The sequence below is a fragment of the Ictalurus furcatus genome, chromosome 21, assembly GCF_023375685.1.
Source record: "Ictalurus furcatus strain D&B chromosome 21, Billie_1.0, whole genome shotgun sequence".
NCBI lineage: Eukaryota > Metazoa > Chordata > Actinopteri > Siluriformes > Ictaluridae > Ictalurus > Ictalurus furcatus.
The window spans coordinates 30,381-45,637 of NC_071275.1; the positions used below are offsets into that span (position 1 = coordinate 30,381).

The window sequence follows — 15,257 nt, forward strand, 5'->3', positions numbered from 1 at the left end:
CTTAGGAGGACTGAACTTCATTAGTGCATACTATATAGCCATGTGACCAGGACAGAGGTTAGACGGAGTGACTTTGCTACCTCACCTCTTACGCCCCAAAGCTCCCTGACCACAGACTACTGTTGCAGACAAGACACAAATCATTAGATGTTGACATGCACATCCACTCACACATACAAACCTATTCCTAATTGTGCACCCTTCTACAATAAATTCAGTTGAATCTTAATATCTAAAGACATGAAACTACACTCAGCTGCCAATATATTAGGTATACCCATCTTGAAGCTACACTTAATGGCCATGTAAACAATACCATATAGGTGCACTTCATAGATTTACAATAAATTGAACTCTCTGGTCCTATGGACAACTTAATCAAACACCAGAAACAGTCAATAATTTTAATGACACTGTCAAATGCCTATAATTATTTAAACCGCAACCTACTGCCATTTTTTAAATTCTAATGTGCCAAGGGTTTGAAATGAAATGAAATACTAGTTAAGGAGTTACATTACTCAAGCTAATGGTCACAAGTTTTGTATTATATAGAAAGCTTTTAAAAAAAAAAAGTGTCACAAAAACAAGTCTTGAAATATTGAAATATCAAGTCTTGAGATTTTATTTCTTCAAACATAATCAAGAAATTGAGACTACACTTCATTATTACAAAAGAAAAGATGGTTAAACTGAGATTAAGCAATAAAGCAAGGGTGCCTTAGCAACCATTTGCATTGTTCCCTGGTCTGCAAGATGCCTGCAATGTTCTTCGAGCCATCTCAAGAACTCCCTCTTTGGTTTTGTTTCCCCCAATGAAGCCACTGGCATGAACAAAGACACAATCAGGGATTCCACTGAATTGGGTCAAGGCATCGTCCCTTAGCCCACGCCATTCCTCCAGCAGCGACAGCCTGTATAATGAGTAGATAAATAAAAAAACTGGTGAATTACAGGACAAATCCCTTGATTATAGTGACAATTCAATAGAAAATGTATTACATAGAAATGTTAACTTTATGTACAGTATGTGTACGCCTAACCATCACACCCACATGTGGGCCTTCCCCAAAGTGTTGTTTCAATGTTTGAAGCACACAATTGTCTAGAATGTCTTTGTATGTTATTGGTTTAAAAACACCCTTTACTGGAATTAAGGCACTCAAACCTGTTCCACCATGAAAATTTGCCTTCACACAAATCAAGGTCCATAAAGACATGCTTTGTCAAGGCTGGTGTGGAACAACCCGAATGGCCTGCACATTCCTGACCTCAACCTCCCTGAACACTTTTGGGATGAACTATAACACTGATTGCATGCCAGGCCTTGTTGTTCAACATCAGTTTCTGACTTCACAGATGCTTTTGTGGATGAATGGGCACAAATTTCAATAGCCATGATTCAGAATCTAGTGGAAAACTTTCCCAGAAAAGTGATTCCTAGAAAAAAAACAAAAACATAAAACAGGGATGTTGTAATTAGGGGTTCAAGCACGTAGCCCTGAAACCCTACTGTAATTGTAAGGATTTTTATTAGGGGTTCAAGCCCAAAAGGCTGAAACCCTATTGTAATTGTAATCATTAGGGGTTCAAGCCCAAAGGGATGATGTGTTTGTGGTGATACAGTGTTTGGTTTTCACCAAACTTGGCACTGTGCATAATGACCAAAAATCTCCACCTCAGTCTCTTCAATCCAAAGGGTATTGATCCAAAACTTTTGTGATTTGTACAGATGACCTTATAACCCTTCACTGATTGCTGAACAGCAGCAACTGAATATCTGAGGCCATGACTGATGTTCTTTCTTTTTGCTGATGTAGTAGTAGATGTAGTAGTAATGATGTAGACACACACAAGTGCTCCAGAACACCAAACTGCCAAAGGTTCTGCTTTAGAGGTATTCACACTTCTTGATGAACTAATCTTGTGCATTTCATTAGCAACATCTGGGTGCTAATTACTCTCTAAATTTCTACACAGTTTCAGCTGATGTTAAGACATTCTCACATTATCCTGAAGAATTGTCTGATATACTTGGGAATTCATCTTCCCCTCAATGATTGCAAGCTGGCCAGGCCCTGATGCAGCAAAGCAGGCCCAAATCATGATGTTTCCTCCACCATACTTTACAGTTGGGATTATGTTTTCATGATGATATGCCGTGCCCTTTCTACGCCAGATGTAGTGCTGTGTGGTTTTTCCAAATATTTCAAGCTTACTTTCAGCAGTCCACAAAACATTTTGCCAGTACCGCTGTGGAGTGTCAATGTGCTCTTTTGCAAACTTCAGGCGTGCAGCAATGTTCTTTTTAGTAAGCAGTGGCTTCCTTCGTGGTGTCCTGCCGTAGATACCCTGCTTGTTCAATGTTTTACGTATTGTAGACTCATGAACAAAGATGTTAGCCAGTTCCAATGATGCCTTCAAATCTTTGCCTGTCATTCGGGGTTGTTTCTTTTCGTTGTGCTCATGGTGTCATTTTAACTGGGCGCCCACTTCTTGGTAGAGTAGCAACAGTCCCAAGGTGTCTCCATTTGTAGAATGATTGCCTAACTATAGACTGGTGAATTTCTAAAGTCTTTGAAATCACTCAACAATTCTTTATTGTAGATCCTCTGAAAGCTATTTTTGGCAAGGCATGGCTCACATAAGCGTGTGGTTCTTGTGCAGAGCAAACTCCAGACGTTTGAGGGGTTTTCATCAGTCAAAGTAGCTGTAGTCCACAACTCCAAACTCATTTTCTTAACGAGACTCCAGGTGTGCTAAAACCTGACTCCAATTAGCTTTGTTGAGGTCATTAACTCAAGGGTTCACATACTTTTCCCACAAGCACTCGGGAGGTTTTGTTGGTTATTCTCAATAAAGACATGAAAGATCAGAATTTATTTTGTGTTATTATTTTAGACACATAATATTTGTCAATACCTGTGACTTAGATGAAGATCAGATCACATTTTATGACAAATTTATTCAGAAAACCATGAAATTCCAAAAGGTTCACATACTTTTTCTTGCCACTGTATATCATCGATACTATTTTAGATAAAAACAATCGTAACGTTGCGCTGTTGCTAAGTATTCATTGGATCTTACAAACATCCACGACTAGCTTGTAGCCTGCTAGAATCACATTACAGCTATCCTTGTTTACATTTCACATTTATCTCATTTACCACTGTTTATAAAGGCGAATACGTTGGTTGTTTCTCAACTTTTGAGTGCAGATGAGGACTCGTTTGAGCTGCACAGTGTTTTTGGCAAATGTGTTGATTTTATGCCGCCCTCTGTCCTCCATTGCACAGCATGAATGCATGAAGGAAGAGACTTTAATTTTGAGAAGGAATGGTTTATGGATATCCCAGAAAGCGAAGAGCTGTACCTAAAGGCAGTATATTGGTGTGACTCATTTTGTGCATGTTCAGTCAAATTAAGTGACACGCAGTTGGGTGCATTTTTCGTCCCAGAATCAGTGCCTCACATCTCTTTAGCCAAAATAAAGAACAAACAGTAGAAAGACGTGGGACCGTCGGTCAGATTATGTGACAGTGGGAAAATTACAGATTGGGAACAGAAACCCACCTCTAACATGTGGTACAGCCCAACACTGGGAGTTTATAAAAAATGATTTCAGGAAATGTGCAAGGTTAACCAGGATGTAATTTGTCATAACAAGGGAATGTTTCTGAACCTTGGGACAAGCCCCACACACAGAGATACACACAAAATTGAAGGTGGCTCTCAGGCTGTGGGCCCAAGGGAAACATGACGAAGGCCTGATTAGAAGTGCACCACTAGTCGTGATCACGCCCAAAACTGACTTTAGGCCCAGACAATCTCAATACCCTCTTAATACCCTTATTTAATTCACTACCAAAAGCAGGGGTCATTGTTCTCTGTCCTGATTCGTCAGTGCGCACTCCAATATTTCCAGTGAGAGAACCAAAAAACAAAACAACCTGCAACCTGATGAATGGAGATTTGTACAAGATTTGCAAGCAGTTAATGCAGCAGTAAATCAGAGAGCTGTAGACGTGACAAATTCTTACACTATATGAAGCCAGGTTCCAGCTAATAGCGAATGGTTTTCAGTTGTAGATTTAGCTAATGCGTTTTTTCAGTATTGAAAATACTGAAATACTTGATAAAGACAGTCAGTTTTGGTTTGCATTCAAATTTGACAGATGTCCTTACATTTTCACTCGCTTGTGTCAGGGGCATTGTGAGTCACTAACGATATACAACCAAATGCTAAAGGACAGCTTAGCACCCCTAATGCTTTCTCCAGGGCACAGTGTGAAACTGATACCATTAAATTGTTTCAGCATCTTGCCAAAGGCGGCCACAAAGCCAGTCTCTCCAAATTACAGTATGTACAACAAGAAGTGAGAGTCTTGGGTCATGACATTTCTGCAAAGGGAAAGAAACTCTCAGCTGAAAAAGTATCTGCAATCCAGAAGATTCCCAAGCCTCTGATGAAGAAACAAATTCTCTCTATCCTAGGTATGTGTTCGTATTGCAGAACTTTCATTCTAAACTATTCCATTTTAGAAGTACCAGTCAGAGAGATGGCATATGTGCCAGGTTGGACAGCTCATTCTCAGGTAAGTTGGATCCAGTCACTGCAGGGTTTCCCCTGTGTGTACGTGCAGTAGCAGCAGCTGAGAAAGCTGTGGTGGCATCCAGAGACCTGGTAGGTTACTCAGAATTGACCCCTTCTGGTACCACATGAAGTGTGGTACCACATGCTTGAACAAAAGACCTCACACCTGCCCACCCAATGGTGGCTGCACCATAACACTAGATATGCCAAATGTCACTATAAAAGGATGTACTGTCCTTAAACCCTGCTACTCTTCTTCCAACAGAGGAAGATGGGGAACCACATGACTGTGTTGTACTGACTAACAAACTCTGCTCCCCTGGAGTCGACCTGTAGGATGTTCCATTGCAAAACCCAGATCAGATTCTCTTTGTGGATGGATCAGTGTCACGTGACCCAGAGACAGGTAAAAATCGAGTTGGCTATGCTGTGGTAACCGCATACGAGACAGTTATGTCAGGAAGTCTCCCCTTAAACCTTTCAGCACAAGCAGCTAAACTGTATGCCCTCGTAGAGGCATGAAGACATGCCAAGGGACAGTCAGTAACTATCTACACAGACAGTAGATATGCCTTTGGGGTAGTGCATGACTTGGGGACAATTTGGAAACACAGGAACTTCCTGACAAGTTCAGGAAGTTACACACATAGCCCACCACAAATTAGTCTCTGAGCTGTTGGACGCAGTCCTACTCCCTAAAGCTATTGCAGTATGCAAATGTGATGCACACACTCACAAATTAGACCCTGTTTTCCTAGGAAACGCTCGAGCGGATAGTGCAGCAAAGCAAGCAGCTGCATCTATGGTCCCAAAACTCAAAACAAAATAATCACTCCCTTGTTTACAGGTTACAGCGCTCTAAGCACGAGCTACGGTGGAGGAAAAGGCTGTGTGGCGCAAAGCAGGCTGCACTGTTGTAGACGGAGTTTAGCGGTGCCCCCAGGGCTGTCCTTGTCTTCAAAGTTGACACATGGCAGGGACCATGCGTCAAAAGGGGGAATGATAGCTGTGATAAAGCATTGGTTTCTCTAATTACTCTAAATAAAAAAAAATTTAAAAAAAGTTTTTGTTCACGCTGTTTGCGCAACTCATAACGTGTGTTGAGGTTTGAAGGTAGAGAAGGTCGTGTCTCTACATCCAAACAGGACTCAGACACGGTAGGAAAGGCGTTGCTTAGAGAAGTAATTCCTAGATGGGGAACTCCCTCAAAAAATCTCCAGTGATAATGGCATACTCCCAGGAAAAGATCAGCCAGAGAGCCACGTGGATGCACGCCAACCGCTGTAGGAGAGTGCCAGAGACGAGCACTGAGCTGGAGAAGATGGGACTTTGACAGAAGGACTAGAAAGTGTTTCTCCATCAAGAGGTCTCTAGGAGGACCGACACTCACGAGTGAAGATCTGCATATACACACCCACACACATGACACACTGCACTCAAACACACACACCAGTTCCTTGTGGTTACACAACACAAGACACCATGTGGTATCTAGTAGCCTGTGAAATCACGGACATGTAGTTTTTGGAGAAAATGTTGACGACACGGAAACTGTACTCTTAGGAGGACTAAACTTCATTAGTGCGTACTATAAAGCCACGTGACCAGGACAGAGGTTAGACGACGTGACTTAACTACCTCACCTCTCACTCCCCAAAGCTCCCTGACCACAGACTAATGTTGCAGACTAGACACAAATCATTAGATGTCGACCTGCATATCCACTCACACATACAAACCTATTCCTAATTGTGCACCCTTCTCCTGCTATAGGTGGTATCTGTTAGTAAGCCCCGTCACAGAAATAAGCTCACAAATCACTGGGACCGTTCCCGACAACACTGGGGGTCCAGGGGGTAGACCCTTTAAGCTGGAAAGATAAACCAAAGCGCGATATTGGAGTTTATTGTGTGGAAGACTTATTGATCAATCACGCCAATCACATCGTTGCAGCAGAAAGAGTGAATGATGTGCACACTGTTACCCAAATTTGGTATTTAGCTGATTGTGGTGACAGGAATAAGTGCGTAAGGTGATGTGATTTCTATAGGTCCCACATAAGCCCATGAAGTTCTTTATTAGACTATTGCTGCAGATTGGACGACAATTAGTAGTTAAATGTCCCTATGCCAAGATATTGGCCGTCTCTGTATCGCCTCTGTAAACCGTTCTGTATCGCCTTTGGTCAGAAGAATCATTGCCAGCAGTGCTACCCATACAACGTCACACGTCCCCTCGTCATGCAGACACATAATGGTTATTCTATCATTGAACACATGCGGTCTGCGCTAAGCAACCCTCCACAGACTAGAGAGATGGGGTTTGATTGGCTGAACTCAGTACTCGGGGGATGGGGCTTGTGGATATTAACCGTCTGTCTACCAATAGGTGCAATAATTCTTCCTCTCCTAAATCATAGCACAGAGACAGCATCAGTTAAAGTAGTAAACGACCTACTACTGGCCTCTGATCAGGGTTGTGTTTCATTGCTTGTATTACTTGACCTTAGTGCAGCTTTTGATACTATAGATCATACTACTCTCCTTGATAGACTAGAAAACATTGTTGGCATTAAGGGAACAGGCCTCTCCTTTCTCAGGTCTTATTTGACTGATCATTATCAGTTACCGAGGTTACCGAGGTTAAATTTGGTGTTCCACAAGGTTCTGTTTTAGGCCCACTGCTATGCTACCTCTAGGTCAAATTATTCGCAATCATGGAATTAGCTTCCACTGTTATGCTGATGATATACAGCTGTATGTTTCAGCAAAGCCAGACGACAGACAGCTGCTTAATAAAGTTGAGGAATGTGTAAAAGACATTGGACGTTGGATGCTTATTAACTTCCTGGGTCATATTTTGAGTGAAAGCATGTATACGTTGTATTCGGGTTCTATCGAAAATAAAAAAGACATTTTTTATTTTTATTTTTTATAATTCAACCAATTTTTAAGCATCACTAGATTAAAAAATTTAAGGCTATTTTCAAGGTTTTCCAGTAGTTTCAAAAAGTCAAATTCAAGCACGTCAAGCAACTTGTATGAACCCTGTTAAAATGTCACACCCCTTTTTGAGCCTCTTTGTTCAAACCACCACAGCATATTAATTTATGAACATGAATGCAGTTATAAACCATAAAAAATTGGCTTGAACCCAACCAAAATAGCAACACATCAGCACTATCCAGCAAATGACACTTACGTTGGCATAAAAATTGAGCCATTCTTCTCAAATCTCGTCGTTTCAGTGAACATTTAGTTAATCCATAAGACCATCTGAGAGCAGCATTTGTGTCTATTTTACACTCAGTAGGTGTCGAGCTGAATATGACAGGACCCACTAATTATAATGGACATGCTAGAACTGACATTTGCTACAAATATAGTCTCACTACCCCAGTCTGAAATGATCTCTGATCACTACATTTAATTTAAAATGCTTCTCAGTCATAATATATGCACTTTGCCTTGCTCCTGCATCAATCATAGAATTGTGTCAGCTACGGTGCTAGTTTTAATCATCTCCCAAGACTCAGACAAAGTTTACAAATGTTTTTCATAGGTAAAGTTACAGATCTGACGGGTTCACTGGCATAGAGGTTTTGTAAACGGATGCTTTTCTCCTCATGTGATTACTCAACACAGTGTTGACAGTGAAGCGGGATTTAAATCCCATGGTACCCTCATGAATACCCTTTTAAGAAATTGTGTGCTCTTATCACACCTAATAATGTGTTCTCTCTGTCTGTCAAGCTGCATGTGCATATCTACTGCCCAATGTGATGATCGTGCCTCTTGACTCTTCTCGACCTTTGGATTCACCTCGTGCTGCTACGCATAACATCACCCCAAATAAACAAAACAAATATCCCAAAAACTCTTTTTCCCTGATTCACCTGTTTCAGTAGATAATTTCTCCTGGATAGCATAAAAACTTACACTTCCTAACAGAAGAAGAGGGTGTGTACAATTTTAAGTCTACTTCCTCTCAAGATGACTTTTTCATGTGGTCTCAGGCAGTATTACTTGATATTGGCATTGTCACCTCTAGCTGAATTTGACTGACAATTACCAGTTGGTTAGTGCTAATGGAGATGCTTGAGAGTGGTGTCTCACAAGGTTCTGTTTTAAGACTTCTGCTGTAGGACCTCCAGCCCTTTTCACAAGCAATTTCCAAACCTGAAGTTGATGTTTGCTTACTCTGATGATATACAATCTTTTATATGCACTTTGAGATTTTAAACTAACAAGCTACACAGATATTGCTGTTGTTAATATTATTATTATTATGTGGCATCAGACTTGACTGTATGGCCATATTATTTCAGTAATAAAGGTGTTACTAAAAAATCTATCTTTAAACTGGCTGGAAAAATCTCCAGGTGACTGCTCTGAAAATATTTATATGATTTATCATACTTCTTGAAAACTTATCAAATGCAATTGGCAACATCTAACATTTCAACACTAACAATACCAATATTCAACAGCTTCAATGAATGGAGCTTCACCTGTTTTGGAATGTGTTGAGTCCTGTGGGCACACACTGCACTCTCCACTGCCCATTTTGGTCTGGATACAGCACAAACTTGATTGCTATATCCAGTTTAAATTCTCTTTCTAGGGAGAAGAGATGTTCTTTCCAGGGGCACCCACCTTGAGCCAACAAAACTATCTCTCCACTGGCATCCACCTAAATATGAACAATTGACTTAAGAATAAGCATAACCTGTAAGACTACAATTTATTTTTACATTTTCACTGAATACATGTTGAAAATAATTATTGTAAACTTTGGTTACCTTATGCCTCATATGAATAGCAGCCTCCACTACCACTCGTGCTGGAAGCCATGCATTCTGATAGTAGTGCAACCGGTCTAAGAATTCCTCTCCCACCAGGGTAATGGCTTTGTTAAAACCCTCCTATGTAACAAAATAAAAATTATTTTGAGTAACATTTATCTTGCAGTGGAAAGGAAGCAGTAGAAATGCAGGTAGGTTGACTGTAAATTTAATCTGTCGAGTAAAATAATCAGTTTAATCAGACAATCAGGCTCAGAAAATATCCCTTTTATAATGTAGAATTTAAACTAAATTTAAAATTACAAACTTTATTTAAGAAATTGTAAAACCAATGTAAACCATAAGAAATAATAATATTAAAATTATAAGTAGTGAATAGTTTGGCTTCTTGTGGTGTCAAAGTAATAACCGGAAGACAATACAGGTTTATTGAAAATACAGGAAAATATAGAAACAGTAGTTAACTAAGAAAACCTAATTCTAAGTATGGACAACTAAGGAGTTGTGTGTGTGGGAGAGAGAGGGAGAGTGTCTGTGTGTGTCAGCTCCAGAGCTTGTGTGTCCGTGTGAACTCAGAAATATATTACCATGTTTGTTGCACAACCATGCCTCCTAGTAAATAGAACAGGAAAACAACAGCTATTAGCAAACATCCAATGCTTATGTGTGCATTTTGCAGACTTATTTCATGACTCTTTAAGGGCTCAAGAGCCCAGCAGGGGCTGTTTGGTGGTGCTGAGATTTGAACTCAGTCTTCTCATCAGTAGTCCAATGTCTGGGCTACCACTAGGGTTCACCTGCTTTGAAAAGGCTGCAGAGAATGTGAAGATATGTCACACCGTGTTGCATGTTGGGTGCCATCTTATGAGGATCACACTCTGTTATCGGTGTCTGTTTAAACAGTTGCTTAAATTGTTCAAAAATTGATAGAAAAGCGAAGAGATGAAGAAGGGGAAAAACATGGAAAAGGGACCCTACCAGGATAAACTTAGTTTGGATGCCAAGCAATGGTATTTAGACAAAATAAAGGCAATTAACAACATCGATCATACGATTTAGCTGCCCAGGATTGGATTACAGACCCCAATGTACTACCTCCACTAACATACTCAGACATTGTTAACTATATTGTTTTTGGACTTAGTACTCACACTTTGTGCGAGTTTAAATGTTATAAACATCACTAGAAGCTCATGGACAGTTTTGCAGTGGCTGGGTGCAAGATCTCCAGAGTCACAAGCCGGCAAACTGCGAAAGCAGTCATACTCACAAAGGTAAGGTCTCACTTTGAACCAATTATTAAAACGAAAAAACTTTTTTTAAAAAAACACATTTTTTTTTTAATAATTAACTAATGTGCAGGGGGTATAATCAGCCACATTATTCATAAAAAAAAATCTGCTATGATCTTTGACCTTGTTGAAATAACATGGGTTTTTCAACTTTATAATATTTACATATTTTATAAATATATTTTATTATTTATTATTTATTATAAATATCTACTATTTATATTATACTTTACATTATATTTCTGTCATGCAACAGGTCATGCACTCCCAGCGCCTAAGTGAGGTTCCTCTGAAGGCTTGGGCTGTCAAACTCCTCTGGTGAAGTTTCATCAGCCCATTGAACATGAATGGCTAGTTTTTAATCGTATTATATTGTTTTTTCACTCTGTGTCCAATTTTCATTTTTATATATTATATTGTTTTTATTGTACTATATATTTTTTTCCTCTATGCCCTGTTACACCTGTTTTGAGTGTACAAATAATAAGAAAGAAGAAAAGAAACTAGAAAGTCATTTAAAGTCTTTGTATTTTGTTCAAATATTGAAAAAAGGTACTTTACAAACAATATAAAACAAGGCATGTAAAAAAAAATGTAAACCCATGCCATCCTGCATCTTCTCGTCACCTCCTCGATCTGCTTCCCTTTGTGTTTTATAGGGGTTTACATGCAGAAAAGTTAAAAAAATAAACTTATTCCATCGTCCAGTTTTTCTCCAAGAACTATTGTGCGACTTACTGTTGCAGTTCTTGATGCAGCAGAATTGACGTACCATGGCTATTTTGTTTACCGAGTCATGACAGAAAACCAAAACACTTGCCTCAAACTCAATGCAGAAGGGAAGCGGGATCCTCATAAGATGGCATGTTACCCAAAATTCAACACGGCGTGACGTCAACTTCACATTCTCTATTGTGCTTTGAATATTTTGTGCTACAAATATATCAGAATAGAGTCAGAGAATAAGGTCAAGAACATCTTTCAAAGGTAGTGGCAAGTGATTGAGGACAATCTTTGTCACTGCTTTGGTGTTCCTTGCAGTCCTTTGTCACTGACTGACTGAACTCTTGGACATCTAAGCTATTGTGTGCTTCAGCCTCTGTATCTCTGACCACAGTTCCACTGAGGCACGCAACGCTGCATCTCTTTCCCCATCTTTGGAGTTTCCTATCCTCTGATCTATACTGCACTTACCTGGCCTACTTTCCCTGTCTATACATCCTTCGTTTTGATAAGAGTAATAGTCACTCCTAATACTTAGTGATTGAGCGGCTGGGGGCATCCCAGACCCTTGGGCTGGTTTTCATTGTCTCTTGTTTCATTAGGGTTTTGGTGAGAGCATTTCTGAGGGATACAACCACCTCCATGAGCTACTGTGTCACAGATTCAGTAGTGTTAAAAACAAGTTTGTTTGTTTATTTAAGTAAAAATTTCTAGTCTGGAAAAACACATACACAGCAAAAAAAAAGGATAATCCATGTACAGTTTGGCTCTGTTTTTGTATCCATTTAGTATGCATTAGACATTCAATCTGAATAATACATTTGTATATGATTACACCCCTAACATACAAATGTATAGCCCCCATTATAATGTATAATTTTAGTTAAATTACATTTAATTAAAACCACAGGTAAATAAAAATTAAATAATAACTTGGTTTCTGAAGTTTTAATTTTGATTAGTTTGACTTCTTGCAAAATCATAGTTCTAACCACAATCAAGTTATAACCACTACAAGGGAATACACGTTAAATAAAATGAGATTTGATGAAATACAAGGAAATAGAGCAACACTAGTTAACTACTTAACTAAGAGAGAGACAGAGAGAGGCTTCTCTGTGTTGATGCATAATCAAAGCTTCTACTCATATAATTAGTTGTCTACAATAATGTTAAATACTCAATGTTCAGTGTAATATTCTAGGTTGTTAGGCTAAGCTAACGCTAGCTTGATGCAAACAGTTAGCAGCTAACTGCCTAAGGTAGCTGTTTTAGCATCAGAAAGCTTAGACAAATTGCATGAACAAAATGAATGAACGGCTATGTAGCCTTTAGAAGAGTTGTCCTTGTGCATACAGTTTGCAGATTGTTTGGTCATGGACCTACTCTGAATGACTGCCAATGCAATATGCTGAGTTTGTCTACATGCATACACAGTATGAAGTTTACGGCTTGATCTTGGTGCAGTTCAGCTGGCATCATAAGTCACGAAGGTCCAGCCTTGCAACAATGTTGAAAGTGAAAGGAACGTGCAGGAAAAGCAAGACAAACACACTGATGTGAAAATGAGAGCGATGTGAACTGTCCTCACATTGTGGTCCCACTGAAAGCTACAACCTGACAGAGAGGTGAGCCTTTTCTTTGCAGCCACATCATGCCACAGTCAGAAATCGAACTGGCAGATTCCATCACTGATGTGACATATATCTGGTGTTTTGTCTGGTGTTTAGTAGCGTAAAACTACCTGTACTAATTAATGAAACGGTGCCCCCTCTCTATTTTAGATTAATGCCATAGAGTTCATTTAAAACACACAGCTACCACTGTTTTCACAAGAAACCCATACTTTGGAAATAATATTGTTTCTGTATGGAAGCTAACATACACCTTAATAGAAATATTCAAACAAACTAAAATTTAAATTCCTTGGTCCCTGTTACAGTGTTGCATGGTATTTCCTTAATTTTCTAGCATTTATATATCATAACAATCTAAATGAGTTGAGGGAAACATGTTTACAGTTAAAACAATAGACTAATGCTGTTTGTATTGTGGAAATTGAGTAGACTCACATCGGACAGCAGGTTTAAATGAAATGTTAACAGAACGTTGAAAACGTGAAAGGGATTTTCCATTTTCCTTGCTAACCTGTGTGTCCTGGCAGTCACTGTTCCACCATGGGTTAAGATGACTGACACGAGCACTAAGAGTGGTGCCAACAGTATAACGTGCCTCTCCATCATACTGAGAAATCCCATTATCCACAGCATCTACTTCCTCCACAAAGTTCTCATACATCTGAAAGAAGAAAAAAAAAAAGGAAGAAAAAAAAGTCAGCAGGATTGCAAGATAATTAAGCATATTTTAATTTTTTCAACAAAAACATCTGAAATTTTCCAGTCACTAAAGTAGTTTCTATAGAACTCTAACAAAAAGATAAGCTGTTAGGAATAACCTGAAATTCCAAAATTCTGGAATAACAGTAACTGTATACTTAATATTTCAATATGGCCAATTTTTATTTTAATCAGCCTATTGCATGCAATATGTTTAGGCATTCTTCTTCTGTCATTAATAATAGTTTTACTTGTGAGGAGTTTAGACTAATATACATTCAGATGGAGAATATTGTAGCATTAAAGGTGCTCATCCAGATGTTAGAGAAGACCAGTAAAAGGAGCAAAGATTAAGTAGAGGAAGTTCGGTGTGCCTTAAGCAAAGACAGGGATCCACAACTCCGGCATTACACAGTGGGATAAATGGGTTACAACTTGATCACAAAGCCAAGGCTATAGTATGGTCTGGCCCCATCTCAATGTGGTGTGGCAATTAGGCCGGTCATGAGAATTACTTTATCAATTTATGGTACGATATATGGAAATAACCTCGATAATTTTTGCCGACCTCAATATTGCCCATTGTGTTTACATGCGTGTTTGTTTGCATAAGAATGATCGTCACCATATCATATTCAGCAAGTATAGACGGATACAAATGCACTTTAAGCATTTTATTTGAGAGGCAAGCAGACAAATCCAAATCGAGTCAAAATCAGTAAATAGAACACAGGCCAAGGTCAAGCTATCAGCAAACGCATGGATAATACAAAATACACAAACAAGAAAATGGACTAGATCAATAATTTGGAGAATAACATCATGAAACAAAAGACACAGCAAAACACTGAACATTACTTAGAACTGAACACAGAGACATAAGAGTATAAATATACAAACTATCCATCCATCCATCCATCCATCCATCCATCTTCTACCGCTTACTCCTTTTCAGGGTCACGGGGAACCTGGAGCCTATCCCAGAGAGCATCGGGCACAAGGCGGGGTACATCCTGGATAGGGTGCCAGTAATATACAAACTAATTAAAGGTAAACTGAAAACAGGTGTGACACATAAGGGAGACTATCATTCGCCATACCATACCACTAGCCATTCGTGCTGTTTGTCCTCTCATCTGCTTTAGGACTGTCAAATTAAAATTCAAACTTTGAATTTAAGATAAAAATGCAAAAACTGTGGATTGGAATTTAATGTGTAGCAAGCACTAGCACCAATTTTAATGAAAACATACTGGTGGAAAAAAAGGCTCACAAGATATTAACAATGCACTAACAGTGTTTTCTGTAGAAGAAAAATCTAGCAAGAATAGTTCAAGTGTTTCAAATAATCCAGTCATAGTCAATAATGTCAGGGATTGACCCACTTAAGTTGCGTGAGCCAAAGCTGACCAGTGAATGAACACCGGTAAAGTAACTAGTGGGTTATTAAACTCATGCAAATGCATCCTATACACATAAGATTAATGAGATGTATACACAATATA

The 15,257-nt window shown here is 39.1% G+C and overlaps 1 protein-coding gene across 1 annotated transcript in view; it reads right to left on the minus strand.

Annotated features, from left to right (window-relative positions):
• Positions 1 to 599: 599 nt before the first annotated feature.
• The window catches only part of myg1 (myg1 exonuclease), a 49,944-nt gene continuing 35,286 nt past the window's right edge, over positions 600 to 15,257 (minus strand). Inside the window, exons 4-7 of the mRNA XM_053652731.1 lie at positions 13,565 to 13,714; positions 9,399 to 9,521; positions 9,108 to 9,289; positions 600 to 914 (exon numbers count right to left, since the gene is read on the minus strand). Coding sequence (XP_053508706.1) covers positions 722 to 914; positions 9,108 to 9,289; positions 9,399 to 9,521; positions 13,565 to 13,714 — 648 coding nt within the window. The 3' untranslated portion in view covers positions 600 to 721. The remainder of the gene's footprint in view (positions 915 to 9,107; positions 9,290 to 9,398; positions 9,522 to 13,564; positions 13,715 to 15,257) is intronic.